At 53.7% G+C, this 25,700-nt stretch overlaps 1 protein-coding gene across 1 annotated transcript in view; it reads right to left on the reverse strand.

Annotated features, from left to right (window-relative positions):
- Positions 1 to 2,795: 2,795 nt before the first annotated feature.
- Positions 2,796 to 25,700, reverse strand: part of Cacna1i (calcium voltage-gated channel subunit alpha1 I) — a 75,497-nt gene continuing 52,592 nt past the window's right edge. Inside the window, exons 19-35 of the mRNA XM_008851217.2 lie at positions 25,207 to 25,391; positions 24,648 to 24,774; positions 24,253 to 24,378; positions 23,056 to 23,145; positions 21,267 to 21,459; positions 20,527 to 20,678; positions 18,679 to 18,788; positions 17,960 to 18,093; positions 17,070 to 17,140; positions 12,502 to 12,580; positions 11,823 to 11,944; positions 10,988 to 11,344; positions 10,577 to 10,723; positions 9,456 to 9,578; positions 8,649 to 8,814; positions 6,711 to 6,907; positions 2,796 to 6,374 (exon numbers count right to left, since the gene is read on the reverse strand). Of these exons, the coding sequence (XP_008849439.1) occupies positions 5,727 to 6,374; positions 6,711 to 6,907; positions 8,649 to 8,814; positions 9,456 to 9,578; positions 10,577 to 10,723; positions 10,988 to 11,344; positions 11,823 to 11,944; positions 12,502 to 12,580; positions 17,070 to 17,140; positions 17,960 to 18,093; positions 18,679 to 18,788; positions 20,527 to 20,678; positions 21,267 to 21,459; positions 23,056 to 23,145; positions 24,253 to 24,378; positions 24,648 to 24,774; positions 25,207 to 25,391 (3,027 nt within the window). The 3' untranslated portion in view covers positions 2,796 to 5,726. The remainder of the gene's footprint in view (positions 6,375 to 6,710; positions 6,908 to 8,648; positions 8,815 to 9,455; positions 9,579 to 10,576; positions 10,724 to 10,987; positions 11,345 to 11,822; positions 11,945 to 12,501; positions 12,581 to 17,069; positions 17,141 to 17,959; positions 18,094 to 18,678; positions 18,789 to 20,526; positions 20,679 to 21,266; positions 21,460 to 23,055; positions 23,146 to 24,252; positions 24,379 to 24,647; positions 24,775 to 25,206; positions 25,392 to 25,700) is intronic.

The following is a 25,700-nucleotide window of genomic DNA, read 5'->3' on the forward strand; positions in this document are numbered from 1 at the left end:
CCTGCCTCAGCCATCTGCAAGATGAAGAGACAGGCAAACTGGTAGCTGCCAAGCCAGGCAGTAGGGGCTCTGGGGCCAGTGCAGAACAAACCTGGAGCCAAAAGGGGCATCTGGGCTGTAAGAGGTGCAGCATGGCCAGGAGCACACAGTGTTCCTCAGTCCCATGCCCCACTCTGGAGCTCCAACAGAATGAAGGCTCTGAAGTGTTCGGCAGGCTCCCCTACATCTGGATCTTTCCTTCCCTCCTCCTCTGTCTCCTTCTCACCTTTCCTGGCCACTGGAACTCTTCAACTGGCCAGTTCCTCAATCTCCTTCCTGGCCACACAGTCCCTACCGCCCAGAGTACCAGCCCTAAACCTGAGAAGTCCTGGGGGAGGGGGCCTGCTGCCTCCATTTGCCAGGAGGGAGTGCCACCAAACCCTTCTTCAGCCAGGCAGCCACAGCCCTCTGCCCTGCTTGCTTCCCTTCCTCCCTCCTTTCATGGCTTCTTCCAGCACTCTAACATCCATCCATCTAAGTTCTGTCTACAGCGCCTACCTGGTCTGGCCAATAGCTGTCCTCTAGGACCCAGAAACAAACTACTCTTGGAACTTCAAGTTTTGTAGAGGAGACAAACTTAGAAATGAATCCCCACCATTCAGTGTCATCATGACACGATAAGATGAGATTGCAAAGAAGGACCTGCCTCATTCCCAGACATCACCTCAAAGCCTGGAGGAGGGGAACTAGGAGGGACAGAAGGGGCAGATGGGAAAGAGGAGTTATAAGAGAGGCTGCTGGGAACCAGGTAAGAGGGAGTTAAAACGTTATCTCAGGGCTATGAGAGGCGAGGTGGTCAGGGTGCCTGGTGAAAGCAGGGTTGGGAAGTTATGTCACAATCTGGAGCCATCGAGATGGTGGGGCCTGAGTGGGTGGTTGTGATGAGAGGTGGGAAAAGGTTACTCCAGAGAGATGCTGGTTTGGCCATGGGTCTGAGAGCATAGGATGCCTAAGGAGGTAGAGGGAGGCGTCAAGGTCACATTCAAAGTTCCAGAAGCCTCATCAATGGGATGTGCCTCTGAAGCTGAAGGCCCAAGACTGGCAGGAACATAAGGAAAAAAGCTCAAGCCGGTTGGAGGCCCCTGTAGAACATCCCTAGGAGATGTCAACAGATCTGCCATGATGGGCCAAGAAACAGAGAAGAAAGGCTTGCTGGGTGCCTCCCTCAGCCAGGTATCCCAGGAATGAGGCTCGGAATGAAGATGCTGGCCCTGAATCATACATCCCAAGATTCTAATGCAGACTCAGGGTCTGGCCTGCCCTGTAGAGTGCCTTGCTTTGTGTCATTTGTGAAATGGGGTAAGGTGCCTTCTGGACCCAAGGTGGCCCTGGAGTGGAAACCAGGCCCATTAACAGCCTCAGGCATAGCAACTGGTGTTTGTGTCTGCACACACACACACACACACACACACACACACACACACACGCGCGCGCATGTGCCCAGATACGTGCAGATCATCAGCCAACAGGCAAACACATTTCCCCATACACATACCATCTCTGCTGCCACAATGAGGCAGCTGCCTGAGTAAGGAAGGCCTTTAAAGGGGCTCTACAGTCTCACTGGTTCAGGGAGAAAGCCTGGTGCTCTGGATAGTGCTGTAGTCACCCACCTCAGTCTCAGTCTGGGACTTCCCACCCATTCACTGCCTCACTGACTTCTGCTTTTTCATAAAACTTCTATGGGCACCAGAATGGAAACCCTAGAACAGAGATGCAGTGAGCAAGGGTGGGCAGACCAAGGGTGACAATGGGCAGGATGAGTTGGGATCCCTGGCCTCAGATCAGCTCTGCCTACAGAATGGGTAGGGCCTGAGGGAAGGAGGTGCTGTGCTATAGGCCACACCAGTCATGCAGGTATTCCCAGACCTTGGTCAGCCTCTGAGGAAAGGATACCCACTGGGATAGGGGATGCCTAGAAGGGGCAGGTGTCCTCCTAGGTGCTCTAACAGTCAGCTTGGCTCTTCCTGAGTTCTCAACTAGCCAGTATCAAGATGACTTGTCTGTCACAGGGCCCCTGGGCCCCCCGCAAGGCTAACAGTCACTGTTCCCAGGGCCTCAGCAGGAGGGTGGGACCTGAATCTTACTGCTGGGCTATGATGCAGGAGCTACTCCCCCTGCCCCCCACCCCCAGCCTGGATCCCTGAGAGAGTACGTGGTCAAGCCTGCTCAATGACCAGCACAGTGTCTCTGGCACGGCACGTATCTTAGTCAACCCAGAGGAAGGCTGAGCAAGGATCTTGCCCTAAGATGTTTCCAGGCTGCCCAGAGAAATGTGGTAAGGCTCAGGGAGGTGGAAGCAGACACAGAAGCAGCAGAGCCAAGAGGCAGAGAGACTGTGGATGCTGGGAACCAAACCCAGGTTCCCTGCAGAACATTCAGGGCTCCTAACCACCGAGCCATCTCTCCAGCCCCATCTTTCATTCTTAAGTACATTTGAGTTGGTTTTTGTCCTCCGCAGCCAAGAATTCCTGAAAACACCAATACTATAAGCTCAAGAACCAGTGTCAAAGGTAAGAAGGTTCCTCCTTCCCCTGCCTCATCCCCAGACCTGCAGCCCCCATCCAGGCCCTGACTACAAGAGGACCCTGCCATAGGGTCTCTACATTCCCAACAACCCCAGACCCTGTGGCCTCAACATGAAGAACACATCACACATGAAGAACCATTCTTCCCTCGGGAAAAGTTCCCTAACAACCCCAACCCTGTAAAGGAGAAAAAGCAGATACACACAGAGAAATTCCTAAATAGGCTTCTGGGGTTTTATTCAAAACAATGCTGGCTGGCGGTGCAGCTTGTTTTCTCTACGCCCGGGCCATCTGGGCCAGCAGGGTCCAGCGCCTTCAGCAACTAGGAGGGAAGTTCGTTCACATAGTAGAAACTGTACAGTGACCAGGGAGTGCTAGAGTCACAGTGGCAGAGCTGGGCTGGGGACCTCCTGGACAAGGTGGCCTGTGCCTCCTCTCCAGACCCCAGTTTGGCCCTCACTCTGCCAGGGACACTGATTATTGCACAAAGACAGAAAAAGAGAGTATGTGTGTCTGGGCTAAACAGCAGCATCTAAGACCCCAAGCCCTTACACAGCACAGCAAAGGGGGGCTGGAGGTGAGCTTGGGAGCAGTGAGCTCCAGAAGGGATAGATGTTGGGGAATAGGCAGACCAGCTAGTACTGTGCATGTTTCGTCTTCCTCTGAGGGGCAGCCTGGGGAAAAGGCAGAGCAGAGGACAGGATGAGGCCAGGGCTGGCTCTGTGTGGTTCCAGACCCTTCTCTATAGATGCCGTGGTGCCCGCCAGCCTCCACACCACGTAGCCTGGCAAATAAACAGTTTTAGAGTGTTGGCACCTGGGTCCCCATTCTCCCCACAGCCAGGCCCATGTGGATTGGGGAAGTTTGTGCTTTGGTGATGGACAGGCATGGGCTGAGGCCACAGCCCCTGGCCACAGGGTTGAGGAGGGGCCATCTGCCCAATCCCTGCCCATTGCAGCTCATCCTGGCCAGTAGCTCACAACTTCCCTTGTCCCCAGACACCCATAGGAACAAGGCCCAGGTTTGGCCTTTGGGGCCCTAGAGAAACCCACCCTGGGCATAGCCTTTCTGCCTCTAGGCTCAGCTAATCATCCTCTCTGAACACCCTGCTATGCCCAGCCAGGGCCTTTGCTCAAGCCTGTCCATTTGCCTAGAATACCTTCTTCAACATTGTCTGCTTGTTCTGGGATCGCAGTCCAGAACAAAGGTACAGATGCCTGCACATCATCCTGGCCCAGCCTCAGAGCCCAGGGACAAGGAGAAAGTGGGCCATGAACAGCAGCACACACATATGGCCACCCTGCAGACTGAGCTAGATAGACGGATACTGGACCCAAAAGATAGAGGGTGCTGGATGGTATCAGAGACCATCCGGGTGAAGCTGAAAGAACACCCTGGCTACAACAACGCCAGCTCCACACCAAGTCACCCTCCTTCCAGACATGGAGGTAGGTGCACATGCCGGGTGTTCAGGCCAGGGCCCTTCTGGATGCCCTGGGCCCTTAGCTGCCAGGGCCCTGAGGGCTACCACACAGCAGCTTCACTTTTTCAGAGCCTCAGTTTCCCCATGTGTGGGGCCTAGCAACCCTTTCTCACACCTCAGCTCTAAGGAAGACTTTGTATGTCATTCTTTTCCTCCTCACTTCACTGTTACCCAGACCCCCAGGGCCCCTGTGCCAGCCGGGAAGACCCCAGAGCCTGTGAACCCAGCTGCTGCTCGCCAGCCTGGCTAGAAACCAACTTCTGTGAAGTCAGAGCTTGGGAGCAGGAACAAACTTCCCCACTCAGCAGGACCCTCAGCTCATGGCAATCCAGGTGAGCACCCCACACTCCTGCCCTGTCTGCAGACCATCACTACCAGCATACCCCTATTCTTCTCAAAGCTGACACCAAACTCACCTACTCTTTAGAGCTTAGCCTGGACCTAAGCAATGAGCCTGTGAGATCATTGTATATATTTTTTTCTAATAAATACTGAAATAAATGGATAACTATTCAAAAAAAAAAAAACCACCCGTCCTGGACTCATTTGGGAAGCACTACCATAGAAAGACCTGACCTGCAGCTTGAGACAGTGAGACATACCTGGGGGTGGGCAGAAGAGCCAGAGGATGTGGGTGTCCTGTGACCAGCAAGGAGGCTAAGGATTTTCTGAAATCCCAAACTCCCCTGGGCAGAGGCAGAGTTGCTCAGAGAGGGTGACCATAATATCCAGGAATGGCTGCGGTTTGAGGCCCGCATCGGGGATAAAAGACAGTAAATTCCTATGCAACCAATTGCCCAAGCCTGGGGCATCTGTGTGGACCAGAAGGCATCACCAATCCCTTCATCTGTCCTTTCTCTTGCATTGATTACTCCTGTTTGGGGCATTTCTGGGGATAAAACTACCCCCCCAAAACTGCTTACAGAGGTCTAGATTTTACCTGACACCTGAGCTCCTGCCCAGCCTAGAAATGCCCTGTCCCCCAGCCCTGCTCTAAGAAATATGACTACTCACCCCTGATTTTTCTAAAGAGAACATCTATTCATCTAACTAAAAGAGTTGGCGTGGCAGGGATGTCTACAAACAACTTCACAACAATGAAATAGTCAAAGGGACAAGACAGACACCCTGACACATGGGTGGAGGTGGGGGGATCTTAGCAGCGTCTCTTCATTAAAGGGAAAAAAGTGCACCCTGAATTGCCTCTCTCCTCCTGGGCCTGTCAACTGGGCCCTGAGCATCCTCCCAAGCTGCTCCCAACACAGGGAGACATCTAAAACTACCACAGAGGCATCTGCACTGGGTAGGCCTGTGTCCTAAGCAATAGACAAGACCCTTGTCTGGGCCCCGGCCTGCATCTTCAACTTTAGCACTTTCTGGAAGTCATAAGCTCTCAGTAAAAAAAATAAATATATGTCTGTCTATATATATATATATATATGTATATATCTGCATAAACGCTGAACAGGCCACGGCTGGGGCCACAGCTGAGCCTCTGCTAACCCAGGCTGTCCTCAATCACCAGCTCAGTGGCCTGGCGCTGACTGGCCCCTATGCCACTCCCAGGTGTGGACAAAGTATTGCTGTCTGCTCCCTGGCTCCTGAGGTAAAAGAAGGCGAGATGGGGCAGGCAGGTGGACAGCGGGAAGCAAGTCCCCCACAGCCCCTGCGGCCCCTCATCTCTTCCTCTTGCTGGCAGCATCAGTGGACTCCAGCTCCCCGGGAGGAGGCTGAGGCTCTGGTGCTGAGGGGCCCAAGCCTGGGGTGGGCTGGGCCTGGTGTGGCGGGTCCTTGCTACGGTCCACGGCCCAGGAGGGACTCCGGGCCAGGCCTCGGGCTGGGGCAGTGGTGCCTGGACGGCTCGAGCCAGCTGCCAGACTGCTGGTGCTGCTGAACTTCCTGACAGGTGTGAGACCGGGTGGTGGCAGTGTGGGTGGTGGGCAGAAGAGCGAGGTGAGCGACAGGCTGCTAAGGGTCTCGGAGTGCTCGCTGCCTGCACCCCCACCAACTGTGCCCCCGCGGCCCTCCTCATCCGAGGGGTCCATGGAGTCATGGTGGGTGCAGCCGGGGCTAGTGGAGCCGCCGCTGCTGTGGCTGCGCTGGTGGGTCCGGAGCCCACGCAGGCTGAAGAGGCCACGGCCACGCAGACTGACACGGCGCCGGGTGGTAGGCGACAGGCCGGTACGTGGTCCTGGTGTGGGGATAGGTGGACCCAGAGCACGCCGGGGACTGTCGCTGAGTGTCAGGCTGTCTTCCAATGTGGTCTGCAGGCTGCCTGCTGAGCTGCTGGGGCTGGCTTCCAGAGATGTGTCACTGACAGTGGCCTGCAGGGAGGTAGGGAGAGGACTCACTAGCACCCGGTGGACAGTCTAGTGATGGGATCCTGGATCCCACAGCATCCCCTCTGCCACATCTGCATTTTGGGGGTTTCTCTGGGTAGTCATTAAAGACACCTCCCACAGGGCTCCCTGTCCCACTGCCCATTCTGGAAAGCTGAGTCATCCTTTCCAGTTCCAAGTCAGAGCCCAGGCTTGACCTCACAGAGGCTCCCAGTTGACTCCCACCCACCCACACTTTCAGGGTTGTGTGTCCTGTCCCATTCCCCCTCACTCCAAACACCCCAGCAAGGATACTCTTGAGAGCCCAGGAGGTGCCTGTACCTGACGCAGGAGGGTGCAGTTGACACTTGGCGACCTCAGGGATGCCCAGGAGCCCTGCAGTGCGATCTTGGGCAAGGTCCCAGTGCCCATGCCTGGTTCCTGCCCTTTCTGGTTGGCAGACACAGCAGGATGGAAGAACTCAGCAGGCATTTGCAAGAGAGGGCTGGAGCCATCTGGGGAGAAAGGGCTCGGAAGCGCTGCAAAGAAGGAAGAGGAAGAGCTGGGGGCAGCCCTGGAGGGTGGGCACAGAACAGCAGCCTTCACTGGGCTGGCAGAAAGGGGCTACTTATCACCAAGCATGGGCAAGTGTCCAACTCGAAGCCTTGGTTTCATCACTGAAAGAAACATGACACCATTTGGTATGATTCCTGGGGGGACCAGCCCTAAGCAGAGTCAAGCAGACCAGACTCCAGGCCTGACCCCTAAGCCTCTTCCTCTGGACAGACACTAACCCAGGGGACATGTCATGGTTATCGCTGATTATCAACAGGTTCTAGAATCACCTAGGAGAGAAAGTTCTGGACATGTATGAAGGAGCTTCCAGACGAGGTTAATTAAGGTGGGAAGACCCACCCTAAAAATGGGCAACAACCACTCCATGGGCTGGGGTTCTCGACTGAATAAAAAAAGAGAAAGTGAGCTGAGCACCAGCATTCATCACTCTCTGCTTCCTGACTGTGGATGCCACGTGACCAGCTGCCTCACACTCCTGCTACCACCATCACCATGGTATACGGTACCCACAAACTGTGAACCAAAATAAGCCTTTCCTTCCTCGAGTTGGTTTTGTCAGGTAATTGATCACAGCAATGAGGAAAGTACTACACAGGGAAAGGGTTTGCAGCTAAGCGGCAGGTGTAGCGCACCCAGCCCAGCACCATGCACCCAGCAGGTATTCAATCACTATGATTCATCATTTCTCAGGCCCTGGCTAGGCCTGGGGGCCCCAGTAGGGAAGGTGGGGTTCCAGGCCTGGGCCAGGTCTTGCACTGGCCTTGCAAAAGCTGCTTGATGGGCCTGGGTTGCTCCACTGGGGACAGAAAGGGGAAAGGTTAGGCTGGGCAACGTGAGGCAGGGCAGGCCTTTGTGTGCAAGGCTCAGATGCACCTATATGTACCCCTATGCACCTTGTAGGATGAAGAGGGGACACAGGATTCAGAATATGTGAGTGGGCACCAGGTGGCTGTGTCCTGAATGTGATTCCTGCTCTGTACCACTGTATTCTTGAAGAGACATCCCATCACAACAGGCCTGGGGTCAGACCCTGGGCTTAGACTTTGTGATCGGGAAGTTTGACCCTGCCATTATGTTCAGTGGACATTCTCCATGGAAAAGTACTCAGTCACATCCCAGAAGACAACTTAGGGTGAGCTCAGGGTTTTAGGGGCCCCTCTTCTGCTGGGATGCCCTTCTCCCCACTCAGCTAGTGCTGTCAAACCAGATTCCTGTCACCCTCCAAAAGGGAGCCCAAGTGACAGGTAGGCCAGTTCCAACAGCCCAACTATGGCCCAAAACACAAACCAGCCATTAAAGGGTATTTGGGATAAAGAGCCTTCTACCTAAGGCCACTGAAAACACCAGGCTTCCTGTCATTTGGCATCATCTTGTGAGAAGATCTAGGAGCGATAAACACCTCAAATTCTGTTCTACAAAAACTCAATGATCTGGGGGATTTCCTTCTGCTAGACCATGAGAGCCAGACCTGGCAATCTATTTCCCTTTTCATCACAGCACACAGGGAGCTCAGCATGAAGCCCAGCCCAGGCTTTTGACTCAATATCTCATTGACTACCTCTTTTATCATTTTTGTATCAGACTTGAGTCTTTCTCTGATTGCCAGATCTGGTTCTTTCTGGAAAAACAACTTCATCACCTCCCCCAGGAAGCTTAGATGCTTAGAATCAGGGTATGGGGAGCTGGCTGGGCTGTGCCCTTCACCTTGGTTGCTCTCATGTTTCAGCCAGGACTGGACAGGGTTGAACGGGATGGCCTCCATATCGCACAGCAGGCTCTCTTGGCCCTCGGAGATAGGCGCATTGGCAAAGGGGCAGAAGCATTCATCTAGGTCTCCTGTCTGCATGGGTTCAGGAGGCTCTGGCTCACTCTGCAGGCAAGAGGAATCAGGAAGGTGGAGGGGACCAGTGGCAGGGCCCCCATGGCTGCCTTCATGCCCTTGCAGAGCCTCCACCACTGACTGGAAAGCCCTTCCTCTAGCCTCCTCTACGTGGCCAGCAATCATCACCTTCCAGTACTCAGGTGGAAGTTCCCCACCTCCAGGAAACCCTCTTGGATGCCCCAGGCAGCTGCAGTACCCCCTTCTTTCACCTCCTGCCTCTGTCAGTCTGGAGACAATACAGGGTCTTTATCATCTCTGTAACCAAGCACTGGCTCAGGTCTGGCCCAGTACAGCAGTCACAGAGGGTGTGAAGGCATAACAACATGATCTTAGGTGGGCCCAGCCCTTTGCCAGGACTCAGTTTCCACATTCATACTGGCCTCTGCCTGGGGTCTTACACATAGAACAGTGAACCCTGACATAATAAGTTCATTGAGAGCTACCTGATGACCCCTGTGAGGCTGATGAGCCCATACCACCTCAACTTACAACTTGCCCTCTGAGTTCCAACACAAGATGTAGCCCCAGTTAACTAGACTATACCCTGCCTGAACCCCACTTGGCCAAAGAAATTGTGTGCCCTAACATCACACATAGGAGAGCAGTGGGAGAAACACCTGGTCACTCACCTTGCTGTCCTTGGGGACAGGTGGGCAGGCTGTGGGGTCCTCAAGACTCAAGTCATCCCCCAGAAGGATGGACGAGGACCTGTCTGAGTTCAAGGAGAAGGCCTCGGTCTCAGCCAGCTGTACCTGCAGGGGGAGGTGGTGGCCTCGGGTCACCCTGGGGCTGGGATGGGGCAGCCTGGGCCTGGAGCGCTGAGCAACAGGGCCCTGAAAGGACATGGGGCAGTGGTCAGAGTGGTCCACAGGCCTGCCGGGCATGGGTAATGCGCCCACTCTGTGCAGGGCCCCAGCCTGGATGACATATGATGGTGGCATAGAGGTGTCAGGTCTGGGTGGCTCCCCTTGTTGTCTGGATGCAAGGGTAGCCAAGGTACAGTGGACTACAAAGCTGTACTGTCTACTTTCCCCAGACCATGTGGCCATGAAGTTAAGCTGGTATGACTCCCCTGAGCCCTGTGTGGGCCATTTGCATTGTGTGTCCCTGGCAAGAGAATGAGAAGGACCTGAGGCCCTAAGGAATCTGTTGCAGCCACAGGGCAGGGGAAGTGAAGACCCAGATATTCAGCTCCTGCCAAAGGCTCTGGGGATGACCTCACAGCCACCTGGGGCTGGTCCTGGAACACCATGAGACAAGCTCAGGAGCCCATGTGCAGGGGAACAGGGAGTTGTTGCTTGAGGCTGCTAGAGACAGACCCAGAGGACAACCTGAGAAACTGCCGCTGAGGAGCGTGGGGTTGAGCCTCCTATAGGAGGCAAGACTAAGAAGGCTCCTGAGAGAGGCTCTGGGATAGTCAGGAGGGCCGTGGTCACAGGGGAAGAGTGGGCTCTGATGAACCCTTGTTGGTACAGAAAAGGGAAAATGCCCTAGAGGAAACACACAGGGTTCTTGCCTGCACTAGTAGTCCAAGGTGGAACAGTCACTGCTTCTGAGCACCTACTGTATACAACAAGGTTCTGGGGTTCACAGCTCTCTGGCTCCTACCACAAGGCTATACCTTGCAGACAAGCCTAGAGAGATCACCTACTGTGACCAGTGGGGCCAGTATGCCTCTGCAGACCCAGAGCCAGGGATTCCTACCCCACCTCACTTCCAGGGGGACCAGCCCCTCCCAGGTCACCAGTACCTCTTGCTTGTCATGGTGACATTTGTCGCAGCCAGCAGGTGAGGAATAGTGGTGGAAGATGGAGCCAGACAGGTTGTCAATGATGGTCAGCTCCCCCTCCAAGGAATCCTTGATGATTAAAGAGACGCTGTCCAGCCACAGGGTCTCCTAGGCGGACGGGGTGGGGTGGGGACAGGTGGGATTATCGGCTGGGTCCCGGGACTTCAGGGTAGGTGGGGCAGAGCTGCCCTCCCTTTCTCTGTGCCCATGGCCTGGGACCGAGCCCCTCATCACAGGGTCCCCCTGTCTTGAAGCTGAGCACAGCAGGACCGAAAAAAAAAAAATACCAGAGGGCATCTCCCAGTCCAACTGCCCATCCAGCCCCATGGCTCCTGCCCTCTGCAACCCATTCACCTCTCAGCCCCTGCCCACCTGGGCTGGAGAGTAGCAGTGCCGGCACAAGTGGCCCTCGGTGTCACCCCCAACACCTGCCCCTCCTGTCCCACGGCCTGGGGCCCCTGGAGAGCTGGTGGGCAGCCGTGGGGTGGGGCCAGAGCCGGGGCCAGGACCCAGGCCATGGGCCATCTCCAGCTCAATCTCGGCGTCCATCTCCGCATCCTCCTGAGCCTCCTTGTTGCTGTCGTCCAGGTGTTTCATAAGCACAGCCACCACCACGTTGATGAGCACAAACTGAGCCGTGAGCACAAAGCTCACGAAGTACAGCGGGGACACAAACTGCAGGCTGCTGAGGCAGCTGCGTTCATCATGGGTGCAGTCCCGCAGAGTGTCCTGCCACGGGGACAAGCTGGTCACCTCACCTGTACCTCACAGAGGATCCACAAGACTACCAGAGGGCCATATGCACACAGGAGACAGGGCCAGGATTCATTCCTCTCCCCAGGTCCCAGCTGCCCTCATGCCCCTCTCTGGCTTATGGTGGTTTTAGCTTGTCTCAGTTTCAGCCAAGTTCCCAGGGCCCTATTCTGGCGTGATCTGGCCCGCACCTCACTCCCTCCCCGGGAAGAGGTGTGGGTTTTCCAGGCACATGTTCCTATTTTCTACTTTTCAGGCCAGCCTAAACCCCAACTCAACAAAGCCCTGCCTGACCTGGCAACAGCTCCATTTCACTGAGGTCCCAGAAGGTCCCTGGGTTTCTGACTCCCTGCATGTGTACACACTGGGTGTGCAAAGGGTACTGTGTCTGGATCAGTACGATCCACACAGGACTGGAAACCACCTGATTTCCCCTCAGCTGGCCCACAAGTACCTTCATGATCCCGTTCCAGTTGTCACCCGTGGAGACCTGGAAGAGTGTGAGGAAGGCCATACCGAAGTTCTCAAAGGTGGCATGCCGGCTCATGCCCTCGCACGGGTTATCATCATTGCAGACTAAGAGAGGAGAGGAGAGATCACCCTGTCTACCAGTGACACCCACCTCCAGCCAGCACCTCTCAGAATCTTCCCTCAGCAATGTGTGTGAACAGTGCCGGGCCCACAGATAAGAAAACTAGGGTTCAAGGAGGTGCTACACATGCTGGGGCTCAGACTCAGGAGCATCTGGCACTTCTACCCAATAATCATTCCTGAGAAGGAGGGTGGGGTCAGAGCCAGCCCCTCAGGGAACCCCTGCTTTCTGGAACTGACCTTATATTCAGGGTTGGGCTTAGCATGGGCTATGCTATACCCTATCCCTTGCCCTGGTCTCTCTGCTTATCGGGGTGGTGCTGGCTCCAGACAGGCAGTGGCTAGGAGCAGAGACCAGAAGACCAGACAGCTGGGGCACAGGACTTCACCTCACAGGTCTGGTGTACACTCATGAGCCAGGCCTCAGAAGCCACCCCGAAGCCTAGATCGGGTTTGGATGAGGAGTCCTGCTGCTGAGGCATCGCCCCTGTACAACGGCCCCATGTAGCAGGCTGGAGAGCCCGGCCCTGGCAGTTACTCACTCAGCTTCCCGAACAGCTCCACCCCCAGGGCAGCGTAAATGAAGAAGAGCAACATGAAGAGGAGGCCCAGGTTGCCCACCTGTAGGGAGAGATGGGCTAGGCTGAGGGCTAGAGGCATGCGGAAAATGGGCAAGAGGGGTCCAGGACTGGAGGAGGGAAGAGAAGGGAACCCTGGGCTGGAAGGGTGGAGGTGAAAGGCCTCTCTGGCCAGGGGGACAAAGGCAGGGCCAGGCTCATCTATATCATCTCCCCAAGTTGAAGGTGTATGACTGTCACCCCCCTGGTGACCCCTAGAAGGGCAAGACTAGTGCAGCACAGGTTATCCATCTAATGCTTACAAAGCTGTCACCACGAGCGCCTCACTTATCCTCAAAACCTATGAAGGTGCTGGGGAGATGGTTCACTAAGCTACACAAGCCCGAGGGTCTGAGTTCAGATCCCCAGTACCCATGTAAAAGCTGGGCATGGTGGTGCAGGTCTACAACCCCAATGCTGGGGAACTGGGCAGACACAGGAAGATCCCTGGGGCTCCTTGGCCAGCCAATCAATGAACTCTAAGCTAGTGAAACTACCTGTCTCAAAATAATAAGGTTAACCTCTGGCACACCTCACAAAATAATAAGGTTAACCTCATGCAGACCTCACACAAATACATACATATAACACACACACACACACACACACACACACACACACACAAATCTATGAGCCATCTTTTTCCCCATTCAAATGAAAATCAAAGTAGACTGAGAGTTGAAGTCACCTGTCAAATTACACAGATCACCACCCATGATGGGTTAGGATTTAAGTCCAGCAGACTGGCCCTGGGATCTGTCATACCTCTGTTGCTGAGCACACTAGGCCTCTGTGAGGGCCTATGGATGGGGGAGGGGGTGTGTGTGAAGCAATGCCCCCTCCTCCTTGAAACCCACCTGCAGGCAGCCTGCAACCTGACACAGCATGTGTCTGTCACTGCCCTCTGCTCCTTGGGACCTAACTGGATGAAGTCAGACTTGTCTCCACAGGCCAGCATGGGGTGGACCACAGGCAAGTATGAGGGTAGATCACACATGCCTGTGGGCCCAGGAGCTTTCTGCAAACACAGGAACCCCATCCAATGGCTCCTACAGGACAGAACACCCCAGATTCTAAACCTAGTTCAAATCCATCCATCAGTGAGAGACTGACTTTGTCTCATGGTATGGATAAGGTTAGAAGGCATTCATGCCCTAGAAGCGAAACTCATGCCTGACCCTCCAGAAGCCCCCTACGAACAGTTGGAAGGCACTTGCAGTAATCACTGTAAAGTAAACCCTGTTAATCACAGACTCCACTCCAGAGGAGGGCTCCCTCCCAGCTGCTCTGTACTGCAGTGCCTGGCTAATTAATAATGTCTCACTCATTAAGGAAGCCAACACTTGGTGGGCACCTCAAGCCAGAGTGTGCAGAACCCAGCCTGACCCAGACTACACAGAGCTCAGCTTCTCTGCCCTGATCAGCTGGCATTTCTTAACAGGATCCCTTCCTTATCTTTTACAAACATCTCCTACCTCCATCTTCAGCCCCTGAGCGCCTGAGAGCCACAGCAGCCTCCTCACCCACTTCCTGCCTCTCCTCCAGTCTCCTCACACAGAGAAGGAAGCTCTGCCTGAGGCCCTCTTGTCCAAATACTGGCACACCACAGGACACCCAAAGCCCACAGGACAGGACAAAGCCCAAGTTTGCTGCCCCAGAGCTGAAGGCCTGCTGTGACCTGTCCCTGTGTGCTGGATAGCTTTAGTGGCAACTTGACACACCTGTGTTGAAGGGGCCTCAACTGGAGAGTTGCCTTCATTGGACTGGCCTGTAGCCATGTCCATGGGGCACCTTCTTGACTGTTGAGTGATGTGGGAGGGCCCAGCCCACTGTGGATGGTGCCATCCCTGAGCAGGTGGGCCTGTGTTGCATAAGTAAGCAGGCTGAGCAGGGGCCAGGGGAGCAAGCCAGTAAGCAGCATTCCTCCATGTCCTGTGCTCCAGCTCCTGCCTCCAGGTTCCTGCCCTGAGTTCCTACCTTGGACTCCCTGGTGAGCTGTGATCTGGGAGAGATGTAAGCTGAATAAACCCTTTCCTCCCCATGTTGGTAGTGGTCAGAGTATTTTGTCACAGCAATGGAGAGACAAACTAGGATACCCTGACTCCCCTCCAAGCCTGATCTTCCAACTCCTTCATTCCAGTCACAGGGAGGTGGACTGGGTCTTTGCATGATCTGTCCCTCTGCAGGGAAGACACTTTGACTTGAACTGTTAGTGCCTCCTCCTGATCCCTCAAAGCCCTGTTCAGGTCACCTCTCCTGAACCTTCCCCAATGCCTTCTCCATCTGTGCGGGGAAAGTCGGTAGACAGAGGCTGAGGTTCCATTTTCACAGCACTTCACCGTGTCCATCTGTGATGATTAATATAGACTGCCAACTTGACAGAAATTAGAATCACTTAGGAGACAAGTCTCTGGACATGCCTATGAGGGAGTTTCTATATTGGGTTAACTGAGGTGGGAAGACCTACCCTAATGTGAGCAGCACCATGCCATGGGCTGGGGATCCTGGGCTGAACTAAAAAAGAGAAATCGAGCTGAGCACCAACATCCAAGGCTCTCTGCTTCCTGACTGCAGATGCAATGTGACCAGCTGCCTCACGCTCCTGCTCCATCCTTCCGTAACACGATGAACCGCACCCTTGAACTATGAGCCAAAACAAACCCTTCCTACCTCAAGTTGCTTTTGTCAAGTACTTTATTATAGCAATGAGAAAAATAACAACTTCATCATCTGACAGTGTAGACATAGGCTGATAGATCTTGAGGGCAGGTCCCTCCCCCTCAGCCACCTGTCAGCATCTTGAGAAAGTGCTGATGTCACTGTAAATACTGTCACATGTCTCCTGTCTGGGGCCTCCTCAGCATCTCCATATGGCCTGTGTCAGCTCAGCACTGGTCATTCATCTATGCTCAGGAGTCAAAGAGGTTGGGCATACATCTGTCACATCACACCCTCATTCCCACCTGTAGCAGACTCTGCTGGGACACTTCCTATGAGCCAGGACCCATGACTTCATGATCTTTAGTTATTTTAAACATTCAGCAGCCACTTGAAATACTGTCATCGACCCCACTTCCCAAGTAAGGAAACCAAAGTACCAGGACAATTACGCCACATGCCCAGGGCCCACCTTTGGATCCCAGGCAGGATGGTTCAAGTTTGAGCTCTGACCAACTTCCTATCTGCAGCATTGCCCCCATACTCCAGGAATTAGGGGGAGCACGTGCCTCCCAGAAAATGTCCTTGTTTTCCATCCAGACCTGAAGAGAACCATGTCTCTTGCCCTTTGGAACTGGGCTGCTGAGAAGCTCAAACCAAACTCAAGAACAGAACCAGGCTTGGTGACACATGCCTTTAATGGCGGGACACACCTTTAATCCCAGCACTCTGGAGGCAGAGGCAGGGTGATCTCTGTGAGTTCAAGGCCAGCCTGGTTTACATAGTGAGTTCCAGGACAGCTGGGGCTACAGGGAGACCCTGTCTCAAAAAAAAAAAAAAAAAGAGCCTACCCTTGTCCTCAGCAGAGGCCCCCAAGAAAATTGACTTTGCCTCTATCTTCCACGAACAGTTAGGAGCTGCTTTATCTTCACCTTCAGTGTGCTCTATTTGTGCCTTTTTTCGTTTGTTTGCTTTTTTATGTTTTTGCTTGGTTTTTTTTAATTGACATAGGGTCTCACTATGTAGCCTTCCTTAGCTGGCCTGGAACTCGCTATGTAGACCAGGCTGGCCTCAAATTCACAGAGATCTGCCTGCCTCTGCCTCCCCAAGTGCTGGGATTAAAGACATGTGCCACCAGGCCCAGTAATTGGTTTTAATTTTATTTTAAGATACCTAAAGTTCCTTAAAACTAGGTGAGTCATAACAAGTAAGGGAATGTGTTCAAGGGTCAGCTCAGTGCAGGTGCTCAGGATATAGCAGGGTGAGGTAGGAGGTGGGGGGCGGGGGAGACTGCACAACTACCAAGATGAAAAATACCCCCTCTGTGAGCCAGATTCCAGCTACCTGACCAGCACACAGTCCTGATTACTCATGGTCCCAAACTCAGGCTGGGGCTTGTACTTCCCCTCCTGGAAGACGTATGAGAACCTCACCACCCATATTACTCCATCTCCCATGAAGTCCAGCTCAAAAGTCTCTTTCCCTGATTTTGCAGAGAATGACCAGAGCCTTGCCTCTCCCTGGAGCATACCAAGGCCTTCTCTCTCCTATGGGGCCCTAAAGTATCTATCTCCCAACCAGCCTGGGGATTCCCACGGGCACTGTATAAGTCCTCAGAGTCTACACAGGGCTGGACACAGAGTGGATGCTGGTGACTATGTGGTGAGTTCCCAGAGAGGCAGGAGAGGCCCTTAGCTCAAACACCTTCCCCAGGGATGGGACTCTGCCCTAGGTGTGGGCAGGTCTGGGGAGAAGGGAGAACAGGGCCTGTGCCCCCCAGGGCCCAGCCTGGCACAGTGAGCTCTAGGCAGGGCTCCAGAGGGAGTGGCTCTTACCTGCGGCAGAGCCTGCACCACCGTGTCCAGCAAGGCCCGCATTCCTGTGGCCATCTTCAACAGCTTCAGCACTGTGGGCAACACCCAGCCCTAGCTGTCAGTCCAGGTTATGGGACGTATGCACATACATGTGGACATGCAGGTGAGTGAACTCACAAGAAGAGAGAGAACACGGTTCAGTGTTTGAGCAGTGTCTGCTCTTGGGCCCCTCTTAAGAACAAAGCTGGGCTGCAGGATGATGGGTGTGTGGACCAAACGGGGTAAGAGTGGATACTCTCCAAGAGAGTAGGACTGTACAATGAAGTGAGGAAGACACAAAGCATATGGATGAAAGAATGCATCATTGACTGTGGTGTGGTAAAGATGATCAACACAGGGTCCACATCCCTTTCTGTCCTTTCTGGGTAAAAAGGACTCTGGTATCACCTGTACAGTTTTCTGTGCATCTCTCCCTCCTTGGAACATGGAGACAATGGGCAAGAGGTAAGCAAAATCCTATAGTCAACACTGTGGCATTTGGATTTTGACAGAAAGTAGGAACAATTTTGCTTCTGGGGAGAATTATAACCTGCTGAGGACAGTGTCCTGGCCAAGAGATGCCGGGTAGCACATGGAGCTGGACCAGGGTCCTTGAATCACAGCTTGAGATTGGGCCACACAGATCATAGTGCTAAGAAGAAGCAGGGCTGTACACAAGCATGTGGGTGGGGGGAAGCATCTGAGTGTGGAGGGAAGCTGTGCACACACAGGGGTGACACATGGGCTCTTTTTGGCTCCTGCTCAGCTGGGAGCCTCTCTTGCCCACTTCGCCCATCCCACTTCTGCATGCTTCCCCAGGTAATGGGGCATTCCTTCCTGTCCCTGCTTGTCCTGTCCCATCCCCTCCTTACCCCGAGCGATGCGCAGGACACGCATGATGCGGATGATGGTGGGATTGATGGGCAGGGCAGCGTTGATTTCAATCTCCTCCAGGGTGATGCCCATGACCGAGAGCAACACAATGGCCAGGTCCAGCTGGTTCCACCTGCTCAGGGGCAGACAAGGCAGGATTGGGAAATGAGGGACAGCACGCTGGCTCAGATACCTCTGAGTAGAGGGTGGCCTCCCAGTACATCACCCTCCTGTGGCACCCACTAGGCTGTGTGACCACCCTCTCTACTAACCTCTCTGATGCCACTGGGTCTAGTCCCTCTTTTTTCCTTCTTAAGCAAGGGGCTGGGACCAAGCTAAGAAATATCTCTGGTCAGTAGAGGAAGAGGCATAGACTCTCTTGACTCTTCTGTGCCCAGAACATCTAAGATTCTAAGTCTGAATCCTAAGCTCCCTGATCCTTCTGGTGGCACTAAGCTAGTCCATCAATCTCTCTGAGTCTCAATGGCTCCCTCTGAAAAGGAAAGCTACATGAGGCAGACCATGCTCTGTCTCCAGGTTACAGATGATCCACAGGAGAGCTGAGATGGCCGGTGCCCATCCAATGAGACCTAGTCACCTCCTGTCCGGGGAGCTAGTCTAGCAACTGTCCAGCAGCTAGGAGCCCATGATCACCAGTGGTTCCTCCAGGCTCCATCAGAGGTTGCTTCCCAACTCCTAGTGTGCCCCAGCCACTCACCGGTCCTTGAAGAAACGCCTCAGGCCAAATGCCACCAGCTTCAGCACAGCCTCCAACACAAAGACCGTGGTGAACATGTAGTTACAGTACTTGAGGGCTGTTTCCAGGGACTACAGGAGCAGAGAAGCGTGGTTCAAGCCCATGGCCTGCCTCAGAACCTCCCTACAACCAGAGAGTCTTTTCCTTTTTTTAAGAATATTTTTTAAAATATTTTTTTTATTATTTCTATCTTACGTGTCTGAGTGTATTGCCTGCATGTATGTGAGTGCACCCGTGTTGTGCAATGTCGCAGAGGTCAGAAGAGGTCTTCAGATGCCCCTGGAACTGGAGTTAAGGACGGTTCGTAGCCGCCATGTGGGTGCTGGGAATCGAACCCAGGTCCTCTGCAAGAGCAGTCAGTGCTCTTAACCACTGAGCCATCTCTCCAGCCCCTTAAGAATATTTTTATTTACTATTTTTATTTTATGTGTATGAGTGAATTGCCTGCATGTATGTAAGTGCATCTGTGTCATGCAATGCCCATGGAGGCCAGAAGAGGGCATCAGATCCCCTGGAACTGGAGTTATGGACAGTGGTTAGTTGCCATATGGGTTCTGGGATTCAAACCCTGCTCTTCTGGAAGAGCAGCCAGTACTCTTAACCACTGAGCCGACTCTCCAGCCCCCAGCCTCTGCCTTTTAAGGAGAGAATTTAGTCCATTTACATTTAGTTTAATGTTTTATTCTTTTCTATTTATTTATATTCCTCTTCATTCCTTATGTCTTAGTGTGTGATTATTTCCAGTGCTGTTTCCTTATCTCCTCTGGTCTGATCCAGTTGCTCCTCTTTGAAGTCAGTATGGGATAGTGGTTAAAGAATCTCAGACTATAGATTTGAATCCTGGCTTAGCAGTTACTCTTTATTCACTCTGTGACCTTGGCAAGTGTTTGACATCCCAGGGACTTAATTTCCTTCAACTAAAATTTGTGGACAATAATATCACCTACCCACCAGAAAGTTGCTGTGAAAATCAGATGACCTAACAATTCAGTGCTGGGCACAGGACAAATAATTGACAGCAATAATTACTCCATTTCTTTATGTTCATTTGGAGATTCTACAATGGCTGTTCATTCTGCACATGGTTCCCTTCCTTTTCCCTTCATTCATAACATCTTCTCTGTCAATTGAAATAAGATACTAATTCCTCACCCAGAGGCTCTGCTCCATCTTTCCTGCCAAGTCCGCCAGGCAGAGGCTTTTAGAATGCACCGGCCCCTCATATTTTCTTCCTGCATGCTGCCTGAAGCTCTGAGATTTTATCCTCTTCACCCCCGAGGATGCCTGCAACCGCCCTGTCCCCAGAACATCCTCCCCTAATCTCAGGGTGTTCAGTGGGCAGTGGAGGCTGCACAGTAGACTTTGACCATGAATCTAAGTTGTAGTTCTGGCTCTGCTACCTATGCTGAGTAACTGGGGCCTATTTAATCTCTTCTGAGCCTCGACCTCATCTAAAAACCCAGATAATGGTTCCTCCAACCTTAAAGTTACTATGAGAATAAAGCATTCATTTACGCAGCATGCCTTGCAAAGAGTCCATTTTTAACATACCACAGCCATTGTGAGTCATGCTCTATGCTGCCATGAATGCCACCTCCCCTACCCTCCCAGAAGGAGTGACCTTTTTCTTTTCTTTGACTCACCAAGCTCTCCTGAGCCTTCTTCCCACAAGTGCCCGGCATAAGACCCAACAAAGAAAGATTTCATGATCCTGCTGACCCCCTGCCCCTTTTTGTCCCTGGGGTGGGGTCCTGCTAAGGCCCCATCCTCACCATATGACCTTGGGCTGGAGGTGACCCTGAGGCTCACCGTGGGCTGGTTATAGTGCTCCAGAGACATGGTGACCACATTGAGGCATATGATGAAGGTGATGAAGATGTCCAGGTAGTGGCTGGTGCACATGGAGTGGATGAGCAACCTTGTGGGACAGTAGGTAGCATAGTAGGGCAGCCGCTGGGCCTCTGCAGGGGGCAGAAGAGAGTAGCACAGACCACACAGGGTTGGACCACGCAGAGAGTGGAGCACAAAGATGGGAGAGGCAGTGAGGAGGCAGAAATAAGGGGGAAAGCATGCTGGCCCACACCAGTTAGGGCGCCATGAGGGAGACCATGAGGGAGGGTGGCAGAGATGTCAGGGCACACATTCTACTCAAGCACCCCAAAGGGGCCCAAGGCAGGGGACTCTGGATCCACTGGGGAGAGACAAGGGTCCTATGGTTGATCATCCAGGAAGTTGGATGATAGTCCCCAAACTGCAGACAGCTTGCATGAGGAGAATGTGAGCAGCAGGTCCGTTCTAAAGCTTCCACTCAGTGGAGCTGACAAGAAAGACTGCCTTGTCTTTGCCTGCACTGAAGCACCTGGAGCCTCACTCAGGTGGGCAGAGGTGTCATCATCAATGGGCTCAGGTCATCTGGGGAAAGAGGCTGGGCTACAGGCACCTAGCTCCAAAGGCCCAGGGGGCCAAATCAGGGCCAGCCCTCAGGGCCTGTCCTGGAGGTGCAGCAGTGGGCAGAGACCCTGCCACGCCAGTATCCCCTATCCACTCACTACGGCGCTTCTTCTCCAGGCGCCGCAGCCTCTTCTCCTCCCGCCTCCGAGCCTCCTCAGCTTCTTGATGCTGCCGGCACTTGTGGAAGTTCTCCACGACCACACCCACGAACATGTTGAGCACGAAGAAGCTGACGATGAGCAGGAAGGAGATGAAGTACAGCAGCATCCAGGGGTTGTGGTTGGTCACAGGCTGCAGGGGAGCCAGAGCCGGGGGCTGAGGCAGCTGATGGAGCACTGCAGGGCCACAGGCTGGCACCTGACCTTGCCAAGCCTCAGCACAAGGTGGGCTAGGACAGCCTGCCTCCAAAGAGGTTGTAAAGTGTAAACAAGGCAACAGGTGACAAGTGTCTAGCCTGGACCTGACACAAGTAAGACAGTCTCCTTTCCTGGTCCAGTGGTTGTTTCCTACACACAATGGCCTGCTGTCTTCCTTTCATTGACTTGCCACTCATTCACCCATGTAAGCATCCATCCATCCACCAGCTATCCAACCCATGTATCCATCCACCCATTCGTGTATCCACTCATCTATCCATCCATCCATCCATCCATCCACTCATTCATCCACACAGCCAGCCATCCACTCACAAACTCATCTACCCAATCACCACCCATCTGTCCACCTATTCTCCCACCATCACCCACATCCATATCTCCACTCACCCATCCTCCCATCCACCCATCCCATCCACTTATCCATCTATCCACCCCCACCTGCCCATCCCTCCATCTACCCATCCCTCCAAGCACCCAACCTCCTCCTACTCATCTATTCACCCATCCATTCACTCATTCACTTATTCATCCATTCAGAAGCAAACAAAAAACAAGGTGACCAGCAGAGAGCCAAGTCCAGCCTAGTGGGTAGAGTCCTTTGCTGGGAATAGAGGCCAGAACAGACAAGGGGGTGGAGAAACACGTCCAAGAATTCTCATCTCCTGCGACCCTCCTTACCCACCTCTAATTCCAGATCTAACCAGATGGGTCCCAGGAAACCAAGCGTCAGAGGTGACTCACAGACCCAGAATTACCCACAGCCTGCTCCTCCAGAATGGGCCCCTTGCTTGACCTAGAGACGCTCCCTGTTCCTTCTTCTAACCATCCCCTCAGATTCCCTCACCTGGACACAGCCAACCATGATCAGCATGTACCTTGTCTAAAGTCCCTTCCTAGACCCAAGGGGTCCCCTACTGTCAGGGGGTCTACAGATTCAAGACTTAGACTCTCTCTCAAGCCCAGCCTCCTCCCTTATCCTCTCTACTCAGTCCCCCTACCAAATCCATCCTCACCCAGTAGTCTACAGGAGGCACCTACAAGCACCTTGACCAGCAAGGTATTATTGTGATAATCCCATCGCTGGTTCCCCGCTGCGTCGGCATGAACTGTCCCTTGCCATGGCACACAGGGGTCCTGCAGAACTTTTAGCTTGCCTGCCTCTTACCAACTACCTCTCACTTTGGCCCTCCCGCCCCAGGTTTGCTCCTGCTGTCCCTCTGCCCAACAATTCAGCCCCTTTCCTCCTTATGCCCTATGGTCTCCATCCACCAAGCTCTGCACCCTCTGTGCAACTGATTCCTTTTCCTGCAGAGCAGGAGAAATGATTTCTGTTACTCAAAGGGTGGTCCTAATGGTGACAATTCAGGCCAGACATGAGGGTGGGTCTTGGTTGATGTTCAAAAGACACCAGGGTCATGGGTCTCAGAAATATGAGTTTCTGACCTCTAGGTCCCAAAGACAACATGCCTCTCCCCACCATCTAAATCTGGTGTGGCCCAGCCATGCCCACCTGCTGGTCCACAGCAACAGCATCCAATCCGTTGTACATGATATTCACCCAGCCATCCTTGGAGGCCAGGACAAAGAGGGACATCAGAGCCTGGAAGACAGGGCGAGGAGGGCAGGGGTGAGAGGAGTGGGAGACCAAGGGACTGACAAAGCCTCTCTGGGGGGCCTACTATGTGCCTGCTGTTTGCCCTGGAGCTGCTGCTAGGTAGGGGAGAATACCAGAGCCAAACTCCTGAGTTCCAGTCTTCATTCTGGAGTTAACTGTCTCCAGGAGTTCCTGTCTCCTTACGGATGGCAGGAGCTAATGACTGGGAGGACCAGCAAGTCTTTGAATGGGACGCTTCCTCACTAGTGTGAGGGGCTGCATCACTGGCACTCCATGAGTCTCCAACACCTAAAGTCAGGCTCATAAAACAAGAGTCGGGAGCCCTAGGTCCTAACCCAGCCTCTGGTGTTCACACAAGTGTGTGGTCCTGTGAGTGAGCATCAGAGAGGCCACCAGCAGAAGGCAACAGCCTAGATCCTGCCTCTTCCTGCAAGCCCTGACACAGGGCAGTCCTCTGTCTGCACATACCTACCTGGATCATGAAATGGGAACAATTCTGGAGATGGGGAGACTCTTTGGAGGCAGCTAGCCTGGGGCTCTCGCCTGGAGCCCTCCAAATGTATCAGGCCCCCAAGAGAGGGGGATCAAAGGCAAAGTGGGAAGCTGTGTGTTGACTAGAGTGAGGGAACGCAACCTACCCAGGCCAAGAAGCCTGACACAATGCTCATTCTCATCTAGCCTGCTAGGCTGTAACATTTCCATTTGACAGAGGAGGAAATGGAGTCTCAAAGAGGACACCCCTACAGAAAATTGCAAGGCTAGGATGCATACCAGGTGTGGCTGGTTCTAAAACTCCACTACATTCCCTTGGGTGGGAGGTCAAAGCCAGGATTAACATTCAGGGAAGTACCTTTTAAGTTCTACATGCTGATAAGCTCTGCACCTGCGGTCTCAGGTCTATACCTCCTGTGAGCAGAGTGCCAACCCTACCCACTTGGCAGGCTGGGAAACTGAGGCTCAGAAAAAAGTGACAAGGTTGGTCCTGACAGTGCAGGACTAGAGCCAGGCCTGTGACCCTAGGGCCACCATCGAAGACCTGTCACCCCTCTCCCAAAGGACAAGTCAGGTAACAGGTAGGTGAGCATTGCTCACCTGACCCAGGTTGTCGAAGTTGTATTTGTGATGGACCCAGCGGTAGTTGGCAGCCACACAGTCAGATCGGTTGGTAATGTTGCGAGTGTCCACACCCAGGCAATGGTAGAATTTCCCTTTAAAGAGCTGTGAGAAAAGAAGTCAAGGTCTGTGCTCCTAGGATTGGGGATAGAGCACAATCCAAAGCCAGAAATATCCTCCAATTGAACTGACCCACCCAGCCTGCCCCCTACTCAGTCATCTGGACTTGGGTCTGCCTCCCTTGATTGGTCCCACCAAGCCCTGAGTCCCCAGGTCAGCCAACATAGAAGGCGGGGAGGGGGGAGTAGGAATGTGCAGAACCCACCCTGACTATGTCGGACTTAGTGTCACTCTGCACAGTGAAAACGCCTCACCTGCACCCCCAGGATGCCGAAGATGATGAAGAAGGCACAACAGATGAGTACAATGTTGCCGATGGGCTTGAGGGAAGAGATGAGGGTTTCCACCACCAGCTTTAAGCCAGGGGCCCGGCTGATGACCCTGTAGGTAGGCAAGGAGGGCCAGGACACTGTGAGCCACAGCCATCAGTGGCAGCCCCAACTCAGCCCACAGTCAGCAGGTCTCCTGGGGGTGAGGACCCAGCAAGGAATGAAGAGAAAGTAGCCAGGTAACCTAAGACAGGGTGAGCTGCAACCTCGGCCTAGATCAATACCCAGAAGGGTGCTTGACCCCCTCACCCAGTCCCCATGGGGTGTTGGCCAAGAGCCAGGGACACAGAGGGGGCAACCAGAGATACAGAGGACAACAGTGAAGAGGGCATCTTAGTCCTGCTCTGTTATACCCCTCAACCCCAGGCTCTCAGGCTCCTCCCCCATCAATAGGGCCCACCTCGTACTTAGCACAGTGCTATTGGAAGACTGAATGAGGTGTCAAAGCCAGAGCGAGGGTCATGTTTGGGGGAAGAGTCCTTACCTCAGAGGGCGTAAGGTGCGCAAAAGCCGCAGGACCCGGAGGACCCCCAGAATCTTGGCTCCCCCAGCGGAGGCCACAGATACCACAATGTCGATGATGGACACAAAGACTAGGAAGCCATCCAGTACATTCCAGCTGCTGCGCAAGTATGCCTGCTCGCCAAAGTACAGGCCCAGAGAGACCACCTGAGGGTGGGGCCGGAGTCAGGTCTAGGGATGGGGGTGTGGGGGCAGAACTCTGCCAGGGAGGGGTGTGGTCAGGTCAGCCTCCTGGGGGTGGGGCCAAGCAGGTAAGGGAGGTGATAGGCAGCATGTCTGGGACCCCAATCTAAAGCCACTCACACTGAGAAGGAAAGTTTCTCCCTGAATTCACCTTTCTGACTGGGTTTGACTACTGGAGTAGGGGAAACCACCGATCCCTTCTGGTCCTAGGACCTAATCCAGGGCCTGGTGCCCAGCAGGGGTGAACCTCTGGGACCTATTGCATATTGCTGA

Source organism: Nannospalax galili, unplaced genomic scaffold (genome assembly GCF_000622305.1).
Source record: "Nannospalax galili isolate Female #2095 unplaced genomic scaffold, S.galili_v1.0 scaffold445, whole genome shotgun sequence".
In the NCBI taxonomy this organism is placed as follows: Eukaryota; Metazoa; Chordata; class Mammalia; order Rodentia; family Spalacidae; genus Nannospalax; species Nannospalax galili.